Consider the following 18,715-nt stretch of genomic DNA (forward strand, 5'->3'; position numbering starts at 1 on the left):
CGGCCCGAAGCTGGGGAAAGAGCAGGGGTCCACCGACTCGGCGGCTCTCTGCGTCCCCGCCCTCGACCAGATCAGGGAGTCAAGAAGGACTTCCAACACCCGCCAAGTTTCAACTCAAGACTTCTGCGAGGCCGCGTGTGCCCGAGCCCTCGCACGCCTGCCTGCAACGTGGCCGCGTCCGGGACGCCCTCGGACCCCGAGGGTCACCCGAATTCTTCCCTTCTCTCTCCAGGCCGAGCCGTGCTCCAGGCCCCTCTGTCCGCGGGTTCTCCTCTCCGTGGGCCGGGAGAGCCTCCCTCCTCTCGGGCTCCAACCACCCCAGCCGAGCCCCTTCCCTGCGCGGAGCCTTAGCTCTCCTGACACCGCCCGGCTGCGGGGCGGGGGCAGGGCCAGCGGCGGAACCGCCCCCAACCGCCTCCCCGGCCCGGCGAGCAGGCGGGTGGCTGGGGCGCCTCCACCTCCTCTTCCTAAAGCGGCGAGGAGCAGACGAGCGGCATCACTCGAGCCCAGGTCTCGGCCACCGCCACACACGGCGCCCAGCGTTCAGTAGGAGGAGCAGCAGCTGAGGCGGCTGCCACAGCGGCGGGCGGGCGCCAGAAAGGTAGACTGAGTCTCGGGGAGCCGCGCCGCGGACCGCCCACCTCCCGGCCCCGGGCCGCGCGCGCCACCCGCCCCGTAACCCCACTCGTATGTGTCCTTCCAGGCCCCGGTCGAAAAGCCTGGGAGGGCCGCCGACCTACCCCCGGAGGAGGAGCCAGTCGGAGCCCAAGGCGCCACCGCCGCCGAAGCCGCGCGGAGCAGCTTTCGCCTTCATGGCCCACTCACCGGTGGCGGTCCAAGTGCCCGGGATGCAGGTGAGGACGCCCGGGCCGCCTCCGCCGTCCACGTGACTGCCCGGGAGCCCGGGGCGCGCTCCGCGCTGGGCACCGGCGACGAGAGGCGGCCCAGGGCTCCCCCGAAGCCGGGCCGGGCGCTCCGGCCAGGTGACCCGGGAAGAGGGTTCTCAGTGTTTCCCGCCGTGTAAGCTAGGTGGTGCACTGCGCCGGCCGGGCGCGGAGGGACTGGGGGCGCGGCGAGGTGGGGATGCTGGGGGGCGAGGGGGGGTGCACAAAATAGCCCGGAGCGAGACACCTGCGCCGGCTGAGCGTGGTGCGGTTGGGGGTTGGAGGTGGGAGCACTTAACTTGGGAGAGATGGAGGTGTCTCGGAATTCGTGGGGTAAAACGCAAGTGGTGCTCCCCCCTCACACACACACACACACACACACACACACACACACACACACGACACAAGTTGGGGCGGAGCAAGGCAACGGGGTGTCGGTGGTGGCGGCTTTGAATTGGGCTCTTCCTGTGTGCGTAGAGCAAAGAGCGAGGTGACTTCTTTTCCCCTTTTGGTGCTGCTGCTTCAGGGCCAAGTTGTATCTCGCTCCCCCAGCCTGGTCCAGCCCATAGGGTGGCGTGAGAAATGCAGGGTCCTAGGTTAGAGTAGCGGAGGTGATGACTCCCCCGCCCCGCCCCCTGCCTTTCCCACAGGAGGTCTGTTGCAATGCGGTTAAAGGAAGCTTTTTGTCCTCAACAAGGGACTACTTGCCTGGGACCCAACTTTTTACTCGACATCTTCCCAGCTCTCTCCCATTATATTTTCATTTTATTGAAGAAGAAATAAGCTATCTATGTCCACACACTTTTTATGCTTTTATGTTTTTAAATCGGTGCATTTCAAGCTATCTACTAAATGTTATCCAAGTTTACTAACTTTTAAGCGTTCACATTTTATTTTTTTTTCCTTTGCTAGACAGCCTAAACAACCTATTTATGAATAGGTCAGAGACTAGAAACACTTAAGCCTCATTACCTTCTAAAAATGTGAAAGCAAACTTTTTCTACGTTCAGAAAAAATGTTTAGAGTAGTAAAAACAGCTTATGTTTCTAGTAGAAATCAAAGTGCTATGGATTGGAGCCTCAGTTTACTAATTAATTAATGGAATTCATTTTTTTTAAAAAGCAGTTGGTCACATTTGATGCATGGTCACACACAAAAAAGGGATTTTTAAAATACTTTCCCCCAAAAGGACCGTTTGTGTCGGACATATATCTAACCTAGGACGCCTGTGTGTCCTAAGCACCAGGCCTTTTAGCTAAATATAGGGCAAGTCTGGGTTGAGTCCCAGGAAGTCGCTGTGTAGTTAATAAAAAAGAAAGGAAGAAAAAGGGAAATGAGAAATATTAGGGCCTTTTTATAGGTTGATCCATTCAAGCTTTACAAAATGCCTCAAACTTCCTTCTTCTCACGCCACCCCCCTCCTTCCCTCCCTCTTTCCCCCAGCCACTGCCCCTCACCCCATTCATTCAGTTCTGCCTTTGATTATATCAAGAGAATTAGTAATTTGCATTACTAACTACAGTTTTGCTCTGTCTGATGTGGAAGAAAGTGCGAAATTTTTCCCACCGTGCTCTCCTTTCCATTCTGTGAAGAGTAGAACGTTACGGATGTGTAGTTTGTCTCTGAGGGTCTCGGTACTTCTCTCTCCATTGTGTGCACGCGCTGCTTGCGTGCGTGCGTCAGCAGATGGAGTGCCTCCCGTTCATCAAGTTTGTGATTCTGGGGAACTCTGTGTGCTGAGGAGAAAATGGTTTCTGGTCTTTATTTCATTTGTCTTGACTTTATTTGATTTATATGGTTTCTGGTCCTTATTTGATTTGTCTTTATTTGATTTATATGGTGTAGGAACTGCTTGCTGTTCAGTATTTATTATGGCTCCCTGCTTTGTTTCATTATCTGAGTTCCCTATCTCTTGAATTTTAAAATCTTAATTAAGGTGGTTTAGAATGTGAATCACATCTTCTGAATGATAAATTCTGCTTTTCACTTTATGTCTGCCCAAAGTTGTGATTACTTTGTCTACCCTGATTTGGGGAGGGCAATCATCTCAATATTAGAAAAGAGGAGAGGAATATTTATTTGTCATTTTTCCTCGTCTGAATGAAATGGTAAATTCTTAACTTCTTATTTCCATTTTCTTTGTATATGTGGTTCTTACGCATTTGGTGCAACACAAGAGTTTTCCACTTTTAAAATTGTGGAGTATCCTAAAAATAAATTTGATGGCATGCAGTGTGACTCTTGAGCCTAGACTACTTTGACTATTCTTTTGTTTAAAAATATTGCAGATGAGATGCAGAAATATATCACGAGCTTGTAGAATTCTCCTCGAGTTTTGTGAAAGAGGGGCAACTTTTAGACCTTTAGAGTAGTAAGAAAACGTGTTAGCCATGTGTTCTTGAAATTCATGTATAGTATTTCCACAAATCTGGGTGAAGTGGTCGACCGGCCTATAACTTTTTAACAGTTTATTTTAGGGAATTATGAAGATTGATGGAAAAAATGATTTTTCCAGAAATAAAAACAAATTTACTTTATCCACAGTGTTTTTCTCCCCCTGAGGAGAGACGTGAAGTCGAGCTACCTGTTCTATCACTTAAGACTTCCAGCATTCCTGACTTTCAAACAAAGAAATTTCTGTTGCCACTAGTTTAAAATAGAAAAGAAACTTGGAGTGACGAAAGAAAACCCAGGATTTGGTCCAGTTGAAATCCTTCCTTGTGAATTAGTTATCAAACTCATATTGTTAATATTTCTTAATATTGTGGTAATGAACTTTTTTTGCCATATTACACCAAATGTGGAGGGTATGAATTTTTTGGGTACTTAATTTGTGCTTACTTCTCTAGTATATAACTAAAGGAATTTTCCATACCAGGAGCTAAACTCTTGAAACATATTTAAAGAACAACTTAAAAAAAATAAGCCAATAAACCTGTTTCTTTCCACTCAAATATTTACTCTTTAATGATTTAAAACATGTTTTTTCTTTGAAGTTCTCAGTTGTAAATCATACTTAAGTTTAAGATATTTCCCCTTAGAACCTGCATTAATGTTTATGAAGACAAGTGTTCTAAATTGGGTGTTAAATCTTTCATAAAGTGTGGGTGGGAGAATAAAGTTAAATGTTGAATTAGAGTACTAAGTATTATTATGTTATGCTTTGTGTGATGCCTTTTGTGAAAGAATTTTTTAAACTTCCTGCTAAAGAATTTAAACATTAGTCTTCATTTATCTTTAAATATGATCAGGGTGGTACAGTTTGTAAATGGTTGTTATTTGAGATGTGAGATGGAAATGAAGTTTAAGGATTAATGAACACTTTATTGGAGACTTTTATCTAAGAGTTGGAAAACATTGCCTTGCATTGGTGAACCTAGTTACTGGGTTCTGGGAAGGATACAGAAGTATACTACATGATCTCTGCCCTTAAAGATCTTAAAATGTTGTTGGGGAGATTAATCTAGCGCATGAAATATCAAATAATGCAAAATCTGTGATACTTACTCTATAATAGAAGTTGCTGACTGGAAGAGTTGAAGGCTTGCCCCCAAAGGATTTTTAGGATCCATATTGGGGAGGGCATTTCCAAGCAGGGAAATACCCTGAGCAAGTGTGTGCACGCACACAATCTTTGAGCGTGGGATAAAATCACTTGGACTATGATGAAGAATTCCACTAAAAAAATAATAGGGGGTAAGATTGGAAAACTTGACTGGGTCCACATTATGGTGGTTCTTGAATGCTAGGGAAGGGTTTTGGCCTTCAGACTAGCCATTAAACATTTCTAAGTAAGGGAGGCTCAACAAAGTTGTATATAGGAAGAGAAATCTTAAGATTGGTTGAATGGATGAACTGGAGGATTGAGAGACTTGAGGCAGTTTGATCTACTGAGACTACTTCAACAAGGTATTCATATCTGTACAGATGCAATGGACCTTGCATTGACTGATTGCCTTCCCTATGCCTAGTACTATGAGGCAGAAAATATAATTACCAGACTTGTAATTAGCTAGTTACAGGAGGAAGAATCGAAGCCTTTGTGATGTTGAATATGGGCAACTGGGACAATTCTGGTATATCCAAAAGAAATCGGAAAGTCAGGGAGAAGAGCCAGATCCAGTAGAACATTAATGATTTCTGTTCTAGGCTTGTGAAGTTCAAGCTAACAGTGGGATGACAAAATAAAAATGTAGAGCTGTATGTCTATTATCTTGATTGTGGTGATGGTTTCAAAGGTGTATACATATGTCCAAACCCATCAAATAGTATACATTAAATATGTACAATTTTTTTGTATCTCAACATGCCTCAGTAAAGCTGTTTTTAACAATGTCCAGCGAATACTTGAAGATATAGATCTGGAGCTCTGGTCATTCATCAGACATTTACTGAGCATTTACTATATGCCAGTTTCTTTACTTGAAACTGAAGGGTGGGAGCCACCAAGGAGGGAAAGGTCATAATGCCAGAGAGCATGTGGAAGTGAGGGCCCTCGTGAGGCAGGAAGCACAGGTGGAAGGTTGGCTTGTAAGAAAAGGAAGGGTGACTTAAGATGCATGGGGGGGATGAGAAAATGTGTCAGGATCGGGAAGGAGTTAACTGGGGTGGGGGCGACTTCTTTATTTAACTCTCATCATGAAACCTAAATTGGAGAAAGAATTCAGTTTGGTGTCAGAATCTAGTATGTAGGCGTCTTACCTTCCTTCCACCTTCTGAAAGGACTGATCAGCTTTGCAATTTGAGGTGGAAAGAGGTAGAGAGCAATGCTTGCACTAATAGATAAAGCCAAACCATTGTCCTCGTTGGTGGGAAGCATATTCAGAGATGTTGAATATGCTAATGATAGTGGCAGAAGACCTGCTGAAACAGAATAATCAAAGACAACTGTGAGCTGGGAGAGTTGGAGGTAGTTGCAGGGTATGGGGTAAGCAGGCTGGGGGCTGAACGGAGAGTAAACAGGAATTGGGCATGGTAGGACATGTGCCTTGAACACTAATGAGGGTCTAAAAATGGCACATGAGGACAAATGTCCATCATGTACCGCCCTTGCTTGAGTTACAGAAAATGAGAGAATATAATTTAGCTGGTACCTAGGAACCATTGAACATTGTGATACTGTGTGTTTTTATTCTGCCTTTCATTTATTCAGTGACCTTGAGCAAATCATCTACAGAATGGGGAATAATAAAAGCTGCATTTCCTTTGCCTCAATGAGATGCTATTAGGATGAATTAACTATCATCTGCGGAGTATATTTTGAACTCCTTCATCAAAGGTGTTATGATGTATGTGGGCAGTTCATCCTACAAAACAGTGCTAGGCTAATCACATGAAAACACTGTCATTATCCCCTCTCACTCCTGCTTGACAACCCATGTTTTTCTATTGAAATCCAGTCTCCCCACCCCCGCCAAAGCACCCACACACATACCACCACCACCAGACCCAAAGTCTTCTGCTCAGCTTTCCAGACTTTCTGTTATCTGGCTCCTCTCTACAGATCTGTACTTAGTTATTTCTACTCCCCAACAAGAAATCCCTTTTGTTCTACCATGCCAGTTGCAATTCAGCAATCACTGACTGGCCAAATCCTACCTGATTTTCAAGGTCTCCGTCTTGCTTTCCCCATGAACTTTCTCTGAATGTTCCAGGCTACAGAAATCACTCCCATTTCCAAGCACCTGTTATATCCCTTGTCAGTAGCAGACAGTCCAGTCCTTGATTTATATACTGCCTTAGATTTTCCCTAATTATATATGTTATACTTGTCTCCCAAACTAGGTTGTAAATTACTTGAAGGTAGGGACCATGTATCTTACTTTTCTTTATACCGTTAGGTATGAATTATATGTAAAAGTGTAGGCTAGTGAGTGCAGTACACATAGACTAGACTTTTCTGACTTTTTTCCGTTCTGTTTCTGTAAATATATTGTGTAGTGCTTGAATTCTTCTAGCTCATGAAGGCTAATTTGTGTACAGTGTAGACATTTTATACTTACTAAAATGATTTTAATGTATTACATGTAATAGGTCTAATGAAATATACTTGTAACTAATCAGCTGTCCACACACTGAAGCTCTCATTCTCATCTTGCAAGACCTTTGAGAGAAAAAGGAGCCCTCATTGCTTTCCTAGTAGCTAGGGCTGATTTCAGACAAATTTATGGCTTTGGGAGAAATAACCTCTTGTTCCTTCCCTTTGTTCCCCCCTCCCAAAAAAATACAAACAAATAAATAAAAGAAACTTCTTTACTTCTCTGTCCCAGCTGTTACATTAGAAAGAATCTGATACATTTCACTGATATTAAGGTGTTTTTGATTAGTGGCTCACTGTGTGACCTCTCCCATGGATGTTCACATGTTACAGGAAGTAATGCCTTTTAAAAAGAAATATAATAGTAGAATTTCAAACTGCTTGGTGATAATTTTTGAATGAATTGTATCTTCTGAAAGAGTCGTGGTTTTACTCATTTGTTGCTAGAAAGCAGTTAGGAGAACAAAAACTAACACTATTATTAGGTGTGATGCAACAAACTCCTTTTCATTTCTTGTAGTTAAGACCCAAAGAATTTCTACCACAGGTACATATACAACAATGTCTCTGGAGGAATGCCATGAGGTAACTCATTTTTAAAAGAACAAAAATCAATAAAATATGCACAGCTAAAATTTTCACTCCATCTTATGTACATTTCTCATTTGGTCATCTGCCACTTTAGACTAGGGTGTTATATGGTAGGGACCACAGAAAGCAAACATTTAAATACGATATTAACTAATTCCTCTCAACAATCTTATGAAATAGGAAGAGTTCTCCAATAGGAAAATGACTTCAAATTTATATTTAAAAACAGAAGAGCACATTGCTGGCCAACGCTACCCATCATCCTCTTTGTTGTCCCTCCCCCAAATCCCATATATTTCAAGCAGATCTTCTGAAATGCACATTCAGAGAAACCAGGAAACCTAGTGCAGAGCAGATCCCATCCTTCTCCTCTATTCCTGCTTGTCTCTCTCCATTACCTCTCACCAGCATTTACCTTACTGGGGATGGAGCTATACTCCCCCTCAGCCTTTTCTGGACTTGTTCCAGCATACTTCTGACAGCAGCCCGCTGGCCTTTCTTTTCCTTGGTTTATCATACGATCATGGATTAGAATGATCCGTGTCCTAAAATATTGGATTAGCCATTGGTACGACAGCTTTGGATATTCTAGCAAAATATGAACAAAATTGTGGTTCATACTTCCTGGGGACTAGAGTAAACAAAACTATAGACAGCTTAGGTGTAAGAGTTAAAAATATTCTAATTATCTTTTTTAAAATGTCCACTCTCCTCCTTTTTGATCAAGTAACTTCAAGAATGTGCTGCTGAGGAAATCCAAGGCATTGTGTTTTTATCTTTTTCTCATGAAAAATGTTTACAGAAAAAAACTTCTCAACCTTTCTTTAAGATCCTTGTAACAGAGAGCGTGTGTTCTTAGTGGTATTTTTCCCCCTCCCCCTTTCACCTGTTTTATAAAAAAGTGAGGAAAAGAAATCTGTAAAACCCTATCAATTTAAAATGTAAAGGACTGAAAAAAGTAGGGTTCAAATCAACTATCATTGAATTTTTCAATTTGTTTATTACAGAACAATAGAGTGTCTAGCTGAAGAATAACAGTTGCTTTGAATTATAGAAATAGCTTCCCAGTATCAACTTAATGAAGTTTTTACTGGATTTGAAATCCATACCATACTAGGTATGTTAGGGAATTTCTAAGCACACTAGTGAATTACTCTACCAGATTTCAATAGTGCCTGGTAACACAATCCTAGGAGTGAATTTTTGGCAGGTGGAGTAAAGACTTCAAGGACATTTAGATGCATCCAGATTTTTGTTTGAAAATGCATTTTTGAGTTGCTCTGTTAGTGCCTTTTTATCCCCCTCCCCCGGCTTTCCATTAAGCCATTGGCTTTGGGACATATCACTTTACAGTATGTTATATTAAGCTAGGATTTAACTGCTTGCTGCAGTATAGTATAAATAACATAGTAGTGGGTGATGGGGAAGGGATGGGCAACATAGATAATCAAGTGGGGCATAAGTTGTTATTAATGCAAGAAAATTTGGGGCAGCTGAGCCAGTAGAAACCATAAAGTCATAATTTCTTCCCAGAGCTAGGTTCATCATTATTGTTGCCCCCTAGAGCTGGGAAACTTTCTGGCCTCCCTGGTCTCAATTTCCTGCTGCCTGCCTTAACTTTAAGTAGAAGCATAAAAGAAACCAATCAGCAAAGCATGCACACATGCTACTAAGTATAGGGCTAGAAAATAGAACTTTGACCTCTTGTGGTTAAGGAGACTACAGTCAGTGTGTCTGGCAGCCTCAGGGAAAGAAGCATATTTCAAATGTATGCTTTTTAAGTGCTACCAACCCCATGGGAAGAACAGTTAGCAAGCTCATTAATTAGGGTCCTGTTTGCTTCTCTAGTTTTATTTCAAATCCTTTGAACTTTGCTCTGAGCCTTCCTATGTGCCTGTCAGTTAATGGTAATGTATTAGACTTTCCCAAGTTGGACGCTGGTGATCCAGGTTTAATGTTTTTACACGCTTAGTCTTCATGAAACAACTAGGTGTGATTTAAGCTAGAAAATTATTAGCAGCAAAGTTTGGAAGACCCACATTGTGTAGGACATAGTGCTTGATACCTATCTTTGAGATACAAAAAGTATAAAGGAGTCCCTGACCTCAAGAAGTTTATACTGAAACTGAAGAGATTAGACATCTACACATTTAGGCATCTAACAGTGCAGAGCAATAGTAATGAATCCCAAATGTGATAGAAACTGATATAGTAGCATTCCAAGGAAGATCAGACTAAGGAAGGGAATTATCATTTATAGAATGCCTTTATGCACTTGTGCTTTTGCCACTGCACTACCTTACTTCTAGGCAGGGCATCCCTGAACAGACCCTTAAAGGAGAGTGGGAGACAGGCAGGAGAAAAGGCATAAAGGGACACACACAAGGTTCCTTCCATAACAGAGGTGTGAGGTCGGTGCTTGTTGTCATGAACTACGTTAGGACCAAATTATGAAAGGCCTTGAATGCCAGACTGAGACAGGTATTTTTAACTCAGCCTATAGCAAGTTGTTGTTGTTTTTTGTTGTTGTTGTTGTTTTTTAATCAAGAAAGTGAACTGATGAAAGCAATGGTTCGTTGTCTGTTTTTGGAAGATTACATTAGGCTTCCAACCTAACAGGCTGGGTTGGAGAGGGAAAGGCTAGATATAAGTGGATGTTGTAATAGCCCAGGCTTTAGCTGTTAAGGGTGTGATCTAGGGCAGTGATGGTCAAGCTTGAGCATGTATCAGAACCACCTGGAGGGTTTGTTAATACACAGATTGCCAGGCCCCATCTCCAGAGTTTCGTTTTTCTTTTCCTTTTTTTTTTTTAACATCTTTATTGTAGTATAATTGCTTCACAATGTTGTGTCAGTTTCTGCTGTATAACAAAGTGAATCAGCTATATGTATACATATATCCCCATATCTCCTCCCTCTTGTGTCTCCCTCCCTCCCTCCCTATCCCACCTCTCTAGTTGGTCACAAAGCACCGAGCTGATCTCCCTGTGCTGTGCAGCTGCTTCCCACTAGCTATCTATTTTACATTTGGTAGTTTATATATGTCCATGCCACTCTCTCACTTCGTCCCAGCTTCCCCTTCCCCCTCCCCGTGTCCTCAAGTCCATTCTCTACGTCTGCGTCTTTATTTCTGTCCTGCCTCTAGGTTCATCAGAACCTTTTTTTTTTCTTTTAGATTTCATGTATATGTGTTAGCATATGGTATTTGTTTTTCTCTTTCTGACTTACTTCACTCTGTATGACAGACTCTAGGTCCATCCACCTCACTACAAATAACTCAGTTTTGTTTCTTTTTATGGCTGAGTAATATTCCATTGTATATATGTGCCACATCTTCTTTATCCATTCATCTGTCAATGGACATTTAGGTTGCCTCCAGAGTTTCTGATTCAAGTAGGTCTGCAGTGTCCGTGAATTTGCATTTCTAATGAGTTCCTAGCTGCTCCGCTGGTCTGGGGACCACTCTGAGCACCACGTAAGGAAGACTTGACAGACCTTGGTGACTAATTGGATATGGGAAGGGCAAAAACGTGATGGGAGAGTAAAGACTCAAAGATATTGCCAAGTTTGGGAGAAAATGGGTTTATTTTTAAAAGTTGAATTTGAAGCACTGGCCACACAACCAAGCAGAAGCAATTAGTAACAGGTTTGTTCAGGAGTGAAGATGGAGATGGGAGGTCCTACGTGGAGGGAGAGAGATAGTAGATGAAATTGTGAGAAATCAAAATAACATGATTGTCAATCATCCTTCCAAGAAGCTGAACTCAATTTTGTATTAAGTTTTGTAGCTTCCAAAATCTCGCTGTCACCCACCACTTCTGTGTTCCTTGATCCAGGTAGGTTTGACAGCTCAGTAAATGCTCTTCAAATGCAAACACTTTTATTAAGAACATGAAATCTATTTATGCTTATACTTGTGAAAATGCAATTTGGCTAAAGTGACATAAAATGCCAGTTTCCTAAATGCCAGTAAGTGGCACCATTTACTCCAAAGATAGACATTTTAAAGACTTTTTCCAATTTTGATACATCTCATCAATTTTGTTGTACAGAATCCCTTTCCCTCACTCTGTATTAACCCCCCCCAAAAGAAACCCAGATGTAATAACTCTGAGCTGCTATTATGTCAAAAATACCCATTCAAAGTTATCATATTCCAAAGCCACCTTGTGTTTACATATGGAAATTCTTGGAGGGGAGAGGAAGTTACTTCTGAATCATTAAGGAAATATCAAACCACTTCCTAAATGGCCTTTCTGACTCCAGCTTCTGCTCTCTAAAATATTCTCTATACCTGTCAGATTAATATATTACCACTTGCCAACAGGTACCATGTAGGAAAGCTCAGAGCTCAGTTTCAACAAAGGATTAGAACTGAAAATAAGAGAAGCAAATGGGCCTACTTAATGAGTTTGCCAACACCAAACAATGTGAGCAAACTTGATTCCCCACTTCATTCACCAGCCTTGGACCTAAGTCACTCTTCAATTTCTAAAATGAACACACAGGTAACAAAACCGAAATTATCCTTCAGAATTGAAGATGTGCCACCAGTGAGGATGTTGAAAAACATGTGTAGAAATGTACCTCTAAACACATTTTAGGTGATGTTTAATTACCATTAAAATAAGGTCCTTGAGTGCCTAGGGGACTTTCTCCCCCTTTAGGGAATACAATTTGTTTGGGTGTAAAATTCTGATATGTTTACCTTATACCTCTCACCTCTTTTGGGGTAGCTATCTCTTTTCCAGGATACTTAATTACTTTTGTGACCCATTTTTCATGATTTTGGACGGTAAATTAAGTTTTCATTGGGGAAAATTGATGGAGGCTGTGTGTATATGCACATGAAATGTATATTGTACATGAAGTATATTTTGTGTTCGAAAACACTTTTGATCTATTCAAGAAAATGAGGCTCAACATTGGCCAGTAGAGTTTTTAGTCAGCTGTACCAAATTTAGACATAACTATTTTAAAAAGTAGAAAAGTGCATTGTCAAAATAAAAATGGGTAAAAGATAGGATGGTCACTAAGTTCAAGAAGCAGAAAATGATGATTTGGTAATGTCATTTAAGAAGGTCTGAATATAAAAGGAATTCAGTAAAATTGATGTAAAAATTATGTACTCAGTAAAAATTATGGTATCCATGGATTTGCTAAATATTTTTATTATATAGTAAATATATAGAGTTCTTTACCACCTTTAAAAAGATTTATAAAAATCTTTAAATATGTATTTATAAAAGGTAAATACATATGCATATATGTACCTATGACTAAATACATAACAGTGTTATCAGGATTTTACACGTTGCGGTTTTATCATCACTAGTTCCTTTTTCTGTCTTTAATATTTAAACTATTACTATTCTTAAAGAAATTGGACTCACAGCAGTCTATTCCATACAGGAAACAGATCATGGGAAACAACTTTTAATGAAATTCAGTACCAGTGTTAAGCTGTTTTAGTGAATTAAAATTGGATTGAACATTACGTAGGATTATATTTATCAAGATTCTCAATTCTCTGCTTAATTTCTCCCATAGAATAGTCTTACAGAGAATCATTGCATCAAAGGAACTGCTTTTGATAGATATAAATCTGTTTACCTATTAGTAAAATCAGAGGCATGTGAGTAGTATACAAATGACTTCTGGTTAACAGAAACTTGTGATCATTGTCTAAGCTCTTATTTTGAAGCTAAAATTGTTATAGGTACTTTACACTAGATTCTAAGGTGATAGGGAATGGAGGGGGTTAGGGCATTGGATTCTGTTTTAGTGGCAAACAAAATCTCATACAGGAGAGCTGCTTTTTTTTTTTAACTATTTATCTCTTCATGAAAAATGGTGACTGTCACTGAAAGATCTTTTTTTTACTCTGTCACAGGCTTCCCAAAGGGCACGTAAAATGAAAACGTGGGATTTGACTAGTTAAATAGTGAATCAGGTTTTAGCATAGGTGACACCTCCATCGTCGTCTTTTCGGACTGTGATTTCTGGTAATAGCAAGTGAAAAAAACTATTACCGCTGTTGCTATGGCTCTTCTATCTGCTGAGGTTCAGGCATCGTTTTGGAGGCTGCAGTGTAAACCGTGCTTTGGGAAGGTAGAATTTCATAATACCAGAGGATTCCTGCTGCCTCATGAGCAGACAGAAAATGTAGGTGAGGGAAAAGGTGTTGGACACTGGAAGAAGAGAAAGACAGTATTTCCTAGGAAGGGAAAAAGTAGTCTTTTGCTTTAAAGATTGAGAATTCTCTCTATATTTTTTAGAATGGGAAATTTCTCTACTTTCTGCAGAGAGGAGAAAAAGCTAACAGAAAAGGAAATTGGGGAGGTAATAGTAATTCATTTCTTTCTTGTTGCTTATGACTTCTGTGATAAAAGTTACATTTACGTAATCGACTTGTTATGGCAAGAAAATGTAAAGAGTCTTTTGTGGTTGGGAGAAAGCTTGTGAAAGATCAGGGGGAAGAGCTGACATCACAGGGATGGTGATTTCAGCTGCTTTTCTGTTTAAGATGTGCAATTTTGGTGGCGTGTGTACTGCACCAATAAATTGTTTCTAGACACTTGGAGTCATTTTGGGTGGCCTTTTTTTCCCTCTGTAGGCAAAATGAATACTTTTCATTAACAAGGAAAAGTGCCAGATTATCACTGGATTATATTTGACTAATTTGGACTGTTATTTGGGGATGGGGAAGGGGAGGCTAAAGAGAAGAAATCTTTCTTCCAAATGACTGGAATTAATATGATTGTTACTTTTCCAGTAGGTTCTGGCCTTAAAATTCTCCCTCAGGGAATGATTAAAACAGTTTTTTGGAGCATTTCAAGGCTGTGTAGCATCTCAGATTTACTTTAAAATAAGTTTGCTTAATCACTTTTTAGCACCACTTGATTTATATCTTGGCTGGGAGAAGAGTTCTAGAGAAGTATGTAGTCCAATTACTTTTTTCTAAGAAGACTTATGGATACCAAATACTACATTATTCTATTGTTGGCTTTTAACTTTCCAATAGTTTAAAAGGTATAAATGTCTTCATACTTGGATAAAACCAACAACAACATTGTATTTTGCCCAGGGATTGCAGCCCCCTCCCCACTTTCCAGGATAGAGACAGCTTTCTCCCATTGTCCATCCACATGCCTGGGTTTTTTGGGAGAGTCAATCTGTATAACCCAAAGCAATTTAATTTGATTACTCTTGTGTGTTATTCTTTAATGACAGTGTGTCGTGCAGTCATAGTGTAAGTATGATCCTGATTGAAAGATAAAGCACAGTTTTAGATGATTTTTTAAAAAACCCTTTAACTCAAAAGATGATTCATATATTGTGAAAGAATATTCTTATTTAATATGGCCAAGTGATTCCAGAGTTTGAGAATTTAATTCTTTTTTCCTAGTAGGACACTAAATTGTCTTCTCCTAATTACTAGAATGAAGAATGTAGTGTATTCTCTTCCTTTATGCTGTGAAATAATGCCTGCACACATCTCCTCAAATGTAAAACTGTGAGCTTTGGGGATTCTGCGTAGGAGTCTGGACTAGGCTATTATTTATAAAAGATAAGAGATCATGTATTCATTCCAAGCAAATTTTGAATTGGATGTAATTAATTTTCTACTGAGGCAATTAATGTGTAATTACTTTTCTACTATGTGTAATTAATTTTCTACTAAGAGGTAGTAAGGCTATAATGTTTGGCTTATGTTTTGTACAAAAGGAAGTTTCCTTGAAATTTTGGATTTTCCCCTCTCCCTTGTAAATATTTTTGAATGCCTGTATTTTTAAAAAATAATAATGATCACCTTCTTCCAGTAGTGTTTTTGGAGTTTTGTTAATCTAATGCAGCCTTTCTCAATTGCAATTGTCATTCTGCACCACAAAACAGAGACAATGGTATGAGTTAATGTTTTCTCAATTCTCCCAAGAAGGACACAACTAAAACCATTCTAGATGCACTAGAGAGGAGTTTATTACACACAGTAGATTCCTTAGAGCAGCAGTTGGCAAACTAGAGCCAAGGGCCAAATCCTGCCTGCAGTCTGTGTGTAGCCTGAAAGCTAAAAAAAATTTTTTTTTTTACATTTTAAAGAGTTGTTAAAAAAGAATATGTGACAGAGACCACAGACTGTACCTGGCCCACAAAGCCTTTAAGACATTTACTACGTGGCCCTTTGCAGAAGAAGTTTGCCAAACCCTGTCTTAGGGCATGGAACCTCATTGAGAATTGCTGATCTAAAAAAAGGAAGCATTTTATAGTATTTTCTCTGGGATTAGGTATACAGTAAGATAATAGGAAAGTTTCTCTTTTTGAGGTAACTGACTTGTATATTGGTCCCATTATCGTAATGCTTAATTCAAGGAAAGACTCCAGATCATAGTTAATAGGGAAATACATTTTTATTTGTTTTCTAGACAAAAATTTTAATGGTTGAGTGATATAGAAAGTTCTGTTGGTAACAAAAATGAATGATAAATTATGTGTATGTATATACAAATATATTTTAATATTTTTCTTAGTTTCTATAGCAAGAAAATAAAAGTGATTGAATTTTATAGGACTATGAGGGAGGGCACTGATTGCTTTTATCACTATTTTAAATTAAGGGGCTATATCTATTAGAGAAGGAAAGTGAATAGAGAGTATTAGGTGTCAGATATAATCACATTTGTTTCCTCCTTGTACTGAATAAGTGTCTTCACCCTACAATTAACATCTCAGGTACCTTGTCAGCAGTAAGGAGAATAGTACTTAATCAAAACTGCATTAAAATTATTAGATCACAGCATATGAAGTAATCAGGCTCTACCAAATGCCACTTAACTACTTGATTTAGTAGGGGAGGTGCCATCAGCCATAAAACATATATTGGTCAATCACAAAATTATCAAGGGAGAAAAAGACCAGCAGGCATTATTTGTAATTTGCTGCTGATTTCCTTTATCTCCATATTTAGTTAATCATGAAGTTCTAGCAGTGTTTTTTTCTTGGGAAATGTCAGACATCATCCCTTCTTTTATCATGCCATTCTGGCCTCTGTCACTAAATACACTTGGAAAGTTGTGTTGACAACTTTCCAAGGCAATGTGCAGAAATAATGAAACTACCTGAAACACAGACTTTATTTTTCACTCATCTGCTAGAAGCTTTCAGTGGCTCCCTACTAACCTGATCAGAAATTCCTAGGATGGATGAGTCAAGTGAGGCTTCTGAGATGGTCAGGAAAGGCATCACTGGGTGGCTGAGCTGGCTTTAAGACTGGGTGGGAAGAAGGGAAAGAAAGGAAGGGAATGAAATTAGGCAAGACAAGAAAAGACAAATGGACTTCTAAGGTTGTGTCTTTCAAAATCTTCTGTGGGTCCTTTTGGGGAGGGCCATAAAGATTTGTTTGGTGAATGGTACTTTATCTCTGGTTAGGACTGTAAAATGATAGGGTACCAGTCAGCTCAAGTTGTAGATCACAGATCTTTTTGGGTAGCATACTGTTCAAAGCATTCTAATTACTTTGAATTGCTCATCAAGATTATTTTCGTTATGGCAATTCAAAAACTAATTAAGGAACTTTGCCATTTGTCTGCATCCTGAGGTTACTTGTTTGTCATTGCCCCACCCTACCCCATCCTCAGCTAGAAATCACTCATTATAAAATCAAAACCGCCAAGTATTTTATAAAGATCACTTCCAGTTCTAAAATCCTATGGTCCTTTAAAGTTTCTAAACAGATTGTATAGCATATTTTTTGGAGAAAAAAAATCAGATTTTGTACATGTATTCAGATTTGGTACTGGATGTTGATTATCCTTATTGGAGAATGACAGTTTCGTTAAGTTGATTGCAAAGTGAACAGGACCATATAGTTCAACTACTAAAATATATTACCTTAGCCATGGTTTTATGGAGAACATGTAAACAGCCTTATGTTTATAATGGTATTTCTTAAAGATTAAAAAATTCAACTCATATTAGTAGGTATCTCATAATTTCAGTAGCATTTTCCCCTTTATTTGAAAATTTAATTTTTCTAATATTGTGCTTTGATGACATGAATAGATTTCAGCAATGTCAGCACAGATCAATGGGGATTAAAAACTGATGAATCTGTACCTTTAGGGATAGGGATTAGAACATTCACAAATGTTATTGACAGTGGGGTGTAGGGTAGGATGGAGATGGGTTTGAGAAACTTTAGTTCAGGAAAAGCTGATGAACTCTGAGCAGAGATTAATTTATAATAAAGAGAAGAAGAGTTCTCTAAGCTGAAATTCTTTGGGAAAATGGAAATATGGCAATATTTAGGACTTTTTTTTTCAAATGAACTGGTACTCCCTGTGCAAAGGAAAGGGGATACTGATGATAAAATCCTCATCAGTGAGGATGTTGAAATCCAGCCCCTGTTTTGTTAATGTAACAAATTTGTTGATGCGAGCTAATTTCTCATATATGTTGAGTGTATCGTGGTGCGGGGCACAGAACTAACTTATGCTCACTTGTAGTAGTTCTTCTTAGCTTAGGTTTTCAGGTACAACTGTTACACATACACATCCCACTTTACTTAGTTTCTGAGTGTATTCCTATTTATTAATGCACTGCTCCAATTCTTTTAAAGAAGTAGATAGGGCATAAAAAATAATAAACATTATTCTTTTAGCCATGCACCCATACACACACATAAGCACACATTGTGATGATATTTTTCACTTTGGGGAAATGAAAAGTGGGAAATGGATTGTTGAAAAATTAGAGAGCATTCTTTTAGAGCATTCTATAATCTCCTCTCTGCTCCATTCTTAGGGTTTGCCAAGATTAAAATTGTTTGCTATTGACACATCATGCCATCGGTATCATTTTCTTGGGATCAAAGAATGTTAAAGCCAGCAGGACCCAAGAGATAAATTTCCTTAGTCCTAAGATTCCATTGGGTAACTCCTTGCAAATACTATTTGATTAAATTCGTTCAAAGTATAGATTTGATTAAAGAGGGAAATGTTGGAAGGAAATTATACTGCAACCACTTTCTCATGAAGAATGAAAAGGTAAGTCTATGTAAAATTCCACTTTTTCAGTGTTAATTTTCTAAAAGAACTCATGGTGTTAATAATTTAGTGCTGTGCTTACAAGCTTTAAACCTATTGATTTTAATTGGAGTTCCACATCGAGAAGGAAGATAGACAGTGAGCAAATCAATTTTGTTTTAA

At 39.5% G+C, this 18,715-nt stretch overlaps 1 protein-coding gene across 1 annotated transcript in view; it reads left to right on the plus strand.

The window, feature by feature from the left end:
* The first annotated feature begins 392 nt into the window (after nucleotides 1–392).
* The window catches only part of STK26 (serine/threonine kinase 26), a 69,296-nt gene continuing 50,973 nt past the window's right edge, over nucleotides 393–18,715 (plus strand). The window contains exons 1-2 of the mRNA XM_059910033.1: nucleotides 393–601; nucleotides 704–854. Of these exons, the coding sequence (XP_059766016.1) occupies nucleotides 813–854 (42 nt within the window). The 5' untranslated portion in view covers nucleotides 393–601; nucleotides 704–812. The remainder of the gene's footprint in view (nucleotides 602–703; nucleotides 855–18,715) is intronic.

The sequence above is a fragment of the Balaenoptera ricei genome, chromosome X (genome assembly GCF_028023285.1).
Source record: "Balaenoptera ricei isolate mBalRic1 chromosome X, mBalRic1.hap2, whole genome shotgun sequence".
NCBI classification, from domain to species: Eukaryota; Metazoa; Chordata; class Mammalia; order Artiodactyla; family Balaenopteridae; genus Balaenoptera; species Balaenoptera ricei.